This window comes from Muscardinus avellanarius (assembly GCF_963383645.1).
Source record: "Muscardinus avellanarius genome assembly, chromosome: 1".
Taxonomy (NCBI): domain Eukaryota; kingdom Metazoa; phylum Chordata; class Mammalia; order Rodentia; family Gliridae; genus Muscardinus; species Muscardinus avellanarius.
In genome coordinates, this window is record NC_137786.1 from 140,012,342 (window position 1) to 140,022,687 (window position 10,346).

Here is a 10,346-nt window from a genome sequence, read left to right on the forward strand (position 1 = left end):
GTAACAGGTGATTTAGTTTCTTTCCTTTCTCTTGACCTAGGGAGAACCTTCAAAAACTCCCCCAGTTGGCTGCCATTCACCATAACAACTGTATGTACATTGCACACCATCTGCTGACCCTGGGGCACCAGTTCAGATTACGTCTTGCTCCCATTCTTTGTGATGGCACTACTACGTTTGTGGATCTCGTACCTGGCTTCAGAAGGCTTGGTAATGCTACCTTCAATTTAGGAAAATAGATAATGCAGCTTCTGAGCCTAGGATCTTTGTAATTTGATTGAGGTGGTTAAAAATTAGGTGATGGTATTGAACTGTATTGGAAAATGGGAGGGCATTTAATTTGCACATCTTTTTAGTTACTTAATTTTATAAAATAAATGCAGTTTTTATGGAAGCATTTTTTTAGGACATGATTTCATGGTATATCAAGAGTTCCAAATTTCATGTTGGTGTGCATTGAATTCACCAAATCAGTTATATTAGAATGATACGTAGTAAGGTTTGTATTGCATCAATTCTGATAGCATTGTTGGTAAGAGCTCACTGATGCAAAACACTAAGACATCTCCCTTTTCTTACATCTTGCTTAGTCTTACTTGAGATTATTAAAAGTTAAAAGAAATGATAATGATAGCCTGAGAAAAGTGGAGAATCGGTATGGTCCACTTAGCTCTTTAATTCATTACTTTTTTCCCTTTAGCAATACACCTGTATCAGAATAATAAGTAGCTTCTTCTGTATAAGTAAATTTTCTTAGCTGACTCAGACTCCAGGCAAACTATTGAGAAAGATTTATCTATTATCCTGAGAAGGGATTGGAGGGACTGGCTAAGTATAATAGAAGTGATTGCTTCTGATATTCTTAGGGCAGCTTTTTGATGTTATGTAGCAATTGTTTGTATATAGGCAGAAGAGATAAATGGTCGCTGCTTGTTTCTCCTCTTCTACCCTGGTTTTGCAGTGTGTTAATGAACAGCTTTTATAATTCTTTATTTTATTTTCCCATCATAGGGACAGAGTGTTTTTTGGCTCAAATGCGGGCACAGAAAGGTGAACTTCTGGAAAGATTATCAAGTGCTAGGAACTTTTCAAATATGGACGATGAAGAAAATTACTCTGCAGCAAGTAAAGCAATACGGCAGGTGGGAGGCTGCTGCTAGCACTGAAATTTGTACTCTATCCTTAGATGCCTTTCTTTCTTTCTTTCTTTCTTTCTTTCTTTCTTTCTTTCTTTCTTTCTTTCTTTCTTTCTTTCTTTCAAAGCAAAGAATACCTAGCAAGTAGCTAAGTCTATTCTTTATAGCCATCATTGGAAAATCTAGATATCTTTTACACTCATGTTTAAGAATGTTCCCCTGCCTTCCAAGATGATAGGAAACTTTTTTCATTGACCTCTCATGAACTAGTATTTTATTTATTTATTTATTTATTTATTTATTTATTTATTTATTTATTTTGCGGGTCTGGGGGTGGAACCCAGGGGCATTCTACCTTTGAGCCACACCCCTGCCCTAGTTTTTTATTCTTTTTATTTTTGAAACCGGGTCTCACTGAGTTCCAGATGGCCTCACTAAGTAGCTGAGGCTGTCTGCGAACCGCGATCCTCAGGTCTCAGCCTCCCAAATGCTGGGATTACAAGCATGCGCCACCACGCCCAGCTATGAACTAGTATTTTAGAAAATTAAAATAGAGGTTTTTATTCATGCTCTTTTTAAATTCTCTCTTTCTCTCTTTTTTGGTGGGGGAGCAGTACTGGGGATTGAACCCAGGGGCATTCTACCTTTGAGTGATTCTCTGAACCCTTTTTTAAAAAAATTTACTTAATATCAATTATTTTATTTTTAGGTACTTGAGATTGAACCCAGCAACATTTTGCCTCTGAGCTATACTCCTAGCACAGTGTGTGTGTGTGTGTGTGTGTGTGTGTGTGTGTGTGTGTGTAATTTTTTTTTGTGTGTGTGTGGTACTGGGAGAACCCAGGGGCCTTCTACCTCTAGGCTACACCTCCCAGCTCTATTTTATTTTTAACTTAGAAATAGGCTCTTGTAAAGTTACTCAGAGCTTCACTAAGTTGTTGAGGCTGGTTTCGAACCTCTGATCCTCCTGATTTAGCCTTCTGAGTACTGGGATTACAGGCATGAACCACCATACCCGGCCAATTTTTTTATTTTGAAACAGGGTCTCAACAATGTTGGTAAGGGTCTTAATAAATTGCTGAGGCTGCCCTTGAACTTGTGATTCTCCCAAGTTCAGCCTCAAGTACTGGGATTACAGTTATACACCACTGCACTGGCTAAGTGATTTATCTTTTTACTGTAGTTTTCCTATCCTCAAGATGAGTCTGCCTTTCAGTTACCAGGGATATTATTAGGGTTAAACATTCAAGAAGCCCGTATCATTGATTACCTTACCATGGCATATTGTCTCATTCCTCATACACATATGTAGTAATAAATGTAAATCTGGAAAATGTGAATTGCAACAATCTCCCTTCTGTGTAAATAAGTGTATTCTTCTGACAGGTACTACACCAACTAAAGAGACTTGGAATTGTGTGGCAGGATATCCTGCCAGTGAATATATATTGCAAAGCTATGGGGACTTTACTAAATACGGCGATTTCTGAGATCATTGGCAGAATTACTGCTCTTGAGGTAAGAGCCATTGTATGCCTCACCAGACTCAAGATGCAGTTTTGATCCCAGATTGCGACTTTATTAAGAAAATGATGTTGAAGTTTAAGTTTTAATCAACACAGATGATAGAATAAATTGTTCATGTTTTATGTCTAACTCATACTGTTGTTTTCAGTTTTGCCTTAATTCTATTTGCTAGAGACTTTGTGATTCCTTTTATATCTAGATAAGAAAGTAAAAATTTAAAAAACTGCTTCTCAGTCAAGCATCTCTATATTATGAAGAGGATATTGGAAACAGGGCAGTGGTCCAAATATATATTGTCATTTGATTTGCAAGTGAATTAAGTAATTTAATTTAGTAAGGTGAATACAGTCTTATACAGGTACCACTTTTCTAACATACTGTTGCAGTTGAGATCATATATTTGAGCCTGCAAGGAAAAATGCCTGAACTTGGCCATCTTTTGCATCTAAAGCGTAAATTGATAAAATCCTTATTTGTAGTAATGTCCCCTGCTTTGTAGCAAGCTGTACCAGTATGTACCACATTCTACTGGAAAAGTAGACTCTTTCATGCAGACAAACTAAATTACTGACAATCTGTTGAAACGTGTTTTGTGTCAATCTAGCTTCACGAATAGTCCCAGAGAACTGAGGGAATCTACTGTTTAGTAAGGTGTGTTAAATTGGTTGGAAAACTTATTGCTGTAGCTAACCCACCTGGATTTGTCCTGCCCTTTTTGTACTATTGAATTGGTCCAATTCTATTTTGTTATGTTCCCTTTGTTCAAAACTAGGACATCTCCACTGAAGATGGTGATAGATTGTATTCCTTATGCAAAACAGTGATGGATGAAGGACCCCAAGTATTTGCACCTCTATCGGAAGAAAGCAAGAACAAGAAATTTCAAGAAGAGGTTCCAGTCTATGTGCAAAAATGGATGCCTTTCAAAGAATTGATGCTGATGCTACAAGCAAGCTTGCAAGAAATTGGAGATCGGTACGTGTACCTTTCTATGGAGGCACATCTATCTTTGTAGCCACAAAAGAATAATACCATTGGTAGCAATGCTTTTCTCTGTTTCTTATTACTACTCAGGGAAGAGTTTTATATTGAATAGCAATAGTTGGGGCCTTTTTATGGTCTGTTGTAATATAGATCTCGGTACCACTTGTCCCTATTTTATAACAAAGGCGTTTCAGTCATATTATTTTGATCTTAAACATGTGGTTTTGGCATGAAGTGCACATAATCTGGTATTTATAATAAATACAGCCTTCTTAAATCTGATAGAAATTGTTCACTTTAACCAGTAGTAGATGTATTTTAAGGATGACTTCGGTATATTAACAAGAATTACTTCTATCTATCTTAAATATTCAATATCAAACCATAATTTTATTGACCAGTGGTTTTTATGCAGGCAGTATAATGGTTTTATTACTATTTTTTTAAGGTATTCTATTCTGCTTTCGAGCTACACCCCCAGTTCGATTTTTTTTTCTCATTTGGAAACAGGGTTTCCCTAGGATGATGAGCGTCTGTCTCACTACTTCCTGAGGCTGTCCCTGAACCTGCAGTCCTATCTCAGCCTCCCAAGTACTGAAATTATAGGCGTGTGCCACTATGCCTGGCAATACAATAGTTTAAGAGGTTAAGAGCCATACATCTAGAATGGATTCCTTTCTTAAATATAGTGGATGATACTTTCACTTAACATGATCATTTAATGTTGCCCTGCCCAGTAAGTGTGTGCTGCATTATATTACAGTGTGCTGAGGGCATCAGTACTGCACAAACAGAATAGATGTGGGGTTAGTTTGACTCTAAGCAGAAGTTTTTGTTTTTTTTTTGGTGGTACTGGGGATTAAACCCAGGGGCATTCTTCTTCTGAACTACACCCCCAGCCTTATTTATTATTTTTTATTGTCAAACAGGGTCTCACTAAGTAGCTGAGGCTGACCATGAACCTGCAATTCTCCAGTCTCAGTCTCCCAGGTACTGGGATTACAAGCATGTGCATCATACCCAGCTGAGTAGAGGTCTTAAGGCCCATCCCTGTATTCTTCACTTTCTGTTTTAGCTTGATTTACTGTAGAAATACAGTTATTAGATCAGCTATCCTAGATGTGTCTGAGTATTTCAGTACATATTGTTCATTTGAAAATGACATAAATGGGGTTCCTGGAAACCTTTCTACCTCCATGCTACACTCCCAGACCTATTTTATATATTTTTTTATTTGGAAACAGGGTCTCTTAAGCCAGCAAGGCTGGCTTTGAACCTGCGCGATTCTCCTGTCTTCGCCTCCCAAGCGTGGGGATTACAAGCGTGCGCCACCACGCCCATCCATAAATGAGATTTCTACTTGGAAAAAATCACATCAAAATATCTCTAGTTAGATTTACTACAAAGTTTTGATTTATTTGTTACTTATAAGCCCTTGTTGATAAGAAAGATGTCTTTAGGTAATATGCTCCAGAGAGCAGTAGATAAAAAGTTTTCTTTCTGTTGTTAAAGGGCCATGTTGCATAATTCCTGGTTAATGAGAAAAGTAAAATACGGTATATTTCAGCTTTTCTGCTTAGAAAGATTTTTTACTACAAGGCTAGTAACTAATTGGGAACATTTTTACTAGAGAGTCAATCTTTAGTCATGTGTAATTTAAACATTTTAGAGTTATAAAATATACATATGAAGTATTGGTATACATAAGTATGTTCAGTTTAAAAAAAAGTAAAAATGTTAATATACCTATTATCTAACTTAAAAAAATATAGCCAGCTGGGCTATATATACAGCTGGGCTAAACAACTTGGGAGGCTGAGACAGAAGAAATTATAGGTTTGAGGCAAGACCTTGTTTCAAAATAAAAAATAAAATAGGTCTGGAGAAGGGGTGCACCTCAGAGGTAGAATCCCCTTGGGTTCAGTTCCCATACTATTAAAAAGAAAAAAATATAACCAATATCTCCTTCTCCAAATACCATCAGAGTTGACTATTTTCTTGAATTTTATTTCCTTTTCTTTATTTTTAATTTTATATTTACACATATTCTTGTTTTTTATTTTCATTTTTACATTTTTATTTATTTTTTTGTGGTGTGTGTGTGTGTGTGTGTGTGTGTGTGTGGTACTGGGCATGGAACCCAGGGGCTTTCTACCTCTGGGCTATATTCCCAGACTTATTTTATATTTTATTTGGAAACAGTGTCTCCTAGTTGCTGAGAGCCTCATTAAATAGCGGAGGCTGCTTTGAACCCCTGCGATCCTCCTGTCTCAGCCTCCCAAGTACTGGGATTACATGTTTGCGCCACCACACCCAGCTTGTTTTTTATTTTTGTACTGGGGATTGAACACAGTGGCATTCTACCCTTGAGCTACACTCAAGGCCTTTTTGTTTTTTATTTTGAAACAGGATCTTGCTAAGTTCCCAGGAGTCTTACTAAATTGCTAAAGACTGGCCTTAAACCTGTAATCCTCCTTGTTTTAGCTTCCCAGGAACTATAATTACAGTTGTGTGCTATCATGCCAGCTCATTTTGCATACTCTTTTTCCTTTCTCTTTGTGTGTGTGTGTGGGGGGGGTGCTGGACCTGGGGTGGTCTACCTCTGAGCCACATCCTTGGCACCCCCTTTTTAAAACATTTTTAAACATGGTTTCACTAAGTTGCTGAAGATCTCACTTAATTGCTGAGGCTGGCCTTGAACCTGCAATCCTCCTTTCTCAGCCTCCCCAGTAAAGTACTGGAATTACAAGTATATATATTCTCAGACAATAAAAAAATTTAGATTTGCCTGCTTGTTTTTAAATTTTCTATAAATGGAATCTTCTGTAACTTGCTTCTTTTGTCCAATATTATTATATTTTTGAAATTTATTTATGATGGTATGAGTAGATATACTTTATTTTTGCTGCTGTATCATATCCCATTTTACCAATAATTCATACTATATATATCCTGTTGCTTTTATGTTTCCCTGGGTATTTGGAATTAGCAGACTTGATAGTTTAGTTGATGTGACATAATAGCTCATTGTCATTTTTTCATTTCCCTAAAGAGATCAAGCATCTTTGTGTTGGTCTCATTTTTTTTATTCATTTGTAAAATCCCTGCTCATATGTTTTTATTCTACAAGGTTTTTTTTTTTTGTTGTTGTTGTTATTGATTTGTGGGAATGTTTGTTGTTATTATTTTTGTTCTAGATATTGAAATAGGGACATTCTACCTCTGAGCCATATCCTAGACTTTTTTTTTTTTTTTTTTTTGGTGGTACTGTGGGTGGAACCCAGAGGCTTTCTACCTCCGGCCTATACTCCCAGACCTTTTTTATATTTTATTTGGAAACAGGGTCTCACTAAGTTGCTGAGAGCCTCACTAAGTAGCTGAGGCTGGCTTTGAACTCGTGCGATTCTCCTGTCTCAGCTTCCCAAGCGCAGGGATTACAAGCCTGAGCCACCATGCCCAGCTGTTTGTTTGTTTTGAAATGGGCTTGCTAGGTTGCTGAAGTTGTCCTTGAACCTGTGATCCCTGTGTTTCAGCCTCCCAGGTACTGGGATTACAGGTGTGTGTCACTAAGCCTGGCTTTTTTTTTTTTTAATGTATTTTTAATACCAGACCTTTTTCAATTAAAATTTGTTGTCTGTGTTTTGCTTTTTAAAGTAGCTATATAGTCCAAGGCATGAGAATTATGGTCTTAAGTTTAGAAAGGACTCAATGGGTATAGAATTAAGGAAAACAGTCTTCATCTCCTTGGTCTTTTCATCTAGCTGTGCTGATACCAGATGTAGCCAGTGAGCAGAAAGGTCTATGTTATTGATGGATAAATCTATAAAGAAGAGGAAGGATACCCAGGACTTACTTTGTTTCTTTCTTTTTTTTTTTTTTTTTTGGTGGTACTGGGGTTTCTGGAAACCCTTCTAACTCAGGACTACACTCCCAGACCTATTAATTTTATATTTTTATTTGGAAACAGGGTCTCTTAAGCCACCACGGCTGGCTTTGCCATCCTCCTGTCTCAGCTTCCCAAGTGCGGGGATTACAAGCGTGCGCCATCACGCCCAGCTACTTTGTTTCAGTTTAAAACAAGCATTTGGATCAAATATAATTTTAAAATCTTATGATTCAGAGATATAATAGGAAATAGAATTCTGTCTTTTTTGTTTTGCAGATGGGCAGATGGAAAAGGACCCCTGGCAACTGCATTCTCTTCGAGTGAAGTAAAAGCTTTAATTCGTGCCTTGTTTCAGAACACAGAAAGAAGAGCAGCTGCCCTTGCTAAGATTAAGTAGCTCCATCTTCCTGAAAGAGCCATACCTTGACTATCTGAATTTCTCCTTTGGTATAATTACTCCCTTCAAGAGTTCTTGGAATCACCCACTGGTTTGATGAACTAGTATGTCACGAAAGATTGACTTTACATAAGAACATCTTACCTCCTGGCCTGTATGAAGCTTTCTTGAAGAACTGGATATTAAGATGTCAAGTGAAGCACTTCTGTTGACTTTCTAGTTACCCTCCTTTGATAAATAATTAACTCTAGGGCAACATTATAGTGTGTCCAAGGCCCTCTGGAAACTATACATTGTCATTCTAGGCTCTGGCTTTGGATTACAAAGTCCAAGAGATTCTGAGTCAGGGTAAAGAACTTGTGAGATACTTGGTTGGGTTAGGGTTATCATATTTGGCCTTGCAGGATTGAGATCTCCTGTAATATTTCTTTTCAGTAAATAATCCCTTTCAGAGTTAAGGGTGAGTGTCTTTAATAATCTGGGAGCTTTAATAGAAGATACCAAATTTTCTTATCATCAATGTTGTTCTTTTATTTCTTGTATATGACCTTCATAGAAGACATACTGATTTGTCATCTCCTTTCTCTGTAATGCTACCTGATATTTTTGCAGAATTCCTGGGTCTCTCAGAATTTTAATTTTAATTTGTTGCTTTTTGCTATTTCAATTAAATTTTATTTTTTGGTTGAAGTTTTCTTCTCTGTTCTGAAGCTCCACTGTCTCTGGACCTTGTCAGATGTGAAAGATTTTAAATTACCAGCACTGCTTTGGGATGTATGTGTCATGAGAGGCTAATGCTGGGCTTATAGCTTAATCCTTTATTTGGTGGACACAGGTTGTCCTTCAGCTCAGTTTTTTTGTGTTTGAATTTTTACAGCCATTGGGGATATGTATTATGTTAAGGTGTTATCCTGGATATCTCTAGGATACTGGATTATATCTCTTGGTATTAAATTAGTTTCCCCTCTTCTCAAGGGGTATAATCTTTATGTGTTTTGAGGCAGGTGCTGGTCATATCCAGTATAATGGGCCTGCTTCCTTTGGTCTTTGGAGGTCTTTGGCCTCTTTAGCCTAGAACAAATTGTTTTTTTCCCCAACGAATTGTTTTTTTTTTCTTGCAATGTTCTCTGCCTTCATTTTCTTGTTCTTAGTTCTGCTTTAGCTCCCTAAATCAAGTAATTCTGGTTGCTTAGACTTTCTTTCCCCATTAAAGGGTCATAGAAGAACTAAAAGGAATGAGGACTGGGTTTTTTATAATAGAACTCAGCTGAGTTAACAAGCTTTTTGTCTATACTCTGCAAGTCTCAGTATGAGAACTCACAGAGAAAATGCCCTGAACCAGCTTTTTTGAGAACAAAGGGTGTGTGTGGGGGGGCTATTTTAAAAGAAAATGTCTGTTTTTGAAAATTCACACAATTTTAGGTAGCATTTTTTCCTCAGCATTTTAGAGAATGGGGAACTAAGGGCAGAACCGAAATGAATGCATCACGGGACCATTACACAGAACAGCAGATTTCTTTTGTTCACGAAGCTATTCCTATTGCTTGACAGGTATAGCAATTTGGGGGTGGGATCTCTTATAACTGAAAAGCATGCTCCTCATCCTTCCCTCCTCCCAGAACTATAGAAAACTGTATTCAGTCCTTGAGCTCTGTAGGCTCAGTCCTTGGAAACTGTTTCCCCTAATGAATAGTTTGTAAGCATGGCAAACAGAGCAGGCAGGCTTCATCTTCCTTGGCCAAGGCAGCTAATAGCTGATGAATAATGGGATGTTCCTTCTGGTTAGGATTGATTTTTCTGGTTGAAAATATGGGACTTGGTTTGGCAGCTCTGATAGGGCCTCTGAGGGTACCTATTTTGATTGGAAACCTGACTTGGAATGGGAGTAGAACCATTTAGCAAAAGCCTGTCCATTATGGGAGTAAAGAAGTTTTAAGAGTGTTGACTCATTAAGTGTATCTGTGAGCCAGGTAGAAGCTCTTCCCAAAGAGCAACCAGAATTATACAGATGACTTTCAGAAATGAAATTCAAGAAAGATTTCCAAGATTGTAATGAGAAGGAAAGTTGTTTAAAAGGCAAGCCTGCACACAACCTAAGTCTATGAGGTGATTTGAGAGTGCCTGTTATTCCCGTGTTGATTCTGAGTTGCTGGCCTGATTCGTGATTGGTTTTATAACGGATTTCTTTCTGAAATGGAGATCCTCCAGATGGCACTCTTTCCTCAGGCCTGGGAGCACACAAGGTATCTAGGCTTGGTTTGTGGAAATACAAACTGGAAAACCTGCCCGTTTTGCCTTGAGCTTTTATTTTGGCCTTGATCAGCTCTGGAAAGGTCATCTAGACTCTGAACACCATTTATACTGTAAACTTCAGTACATTGCTGAACAACTACTTGTGAGTAGTATTTTGATTAAT

At 37.6% G+C, this 10,346-nt stretch overlaps 1 protein-coding gene across 1 annotated transcript in view; it reads left to right on the plus strand.

Annotated features, from left to right (window-relative positions):
* The window catches only part of ZW10 (zw10 kinetochore protein), a gene marked incomplete at both ends in the record, with an annotated part of 39,042 nt that extends 31,112 nt beyond the window's left edge, over positions 1 to 7,930 (plus strand). The window contains 5 exons of the mRNA XM_080719701.1: positions 41 to 210; positions 1,012 to 1,142; positions 2,523 to 2,654; positions 3,436 to 3,638; positions 7,810 to 7,930. Of these exons, the coding sequence (XP_080575827.1) occupies positions 41 to 210; positions 1,012 to 1,142; positions 2,523 to 2,654; positions 3,436 to 3,638; positions 7,810 to 7,930 (757 nt within the window). The remainder of the gene's footprint in view (positions 1 to 40; positions 211 to 1,011; positions 1,143 to 2,522; positions 2,655 to 3,435; positions 3,639 to 7,809) is intronic.
* Between the last annotated feature and the right edge of the window lie 2,416 nt (positions 7,931 to 10,346).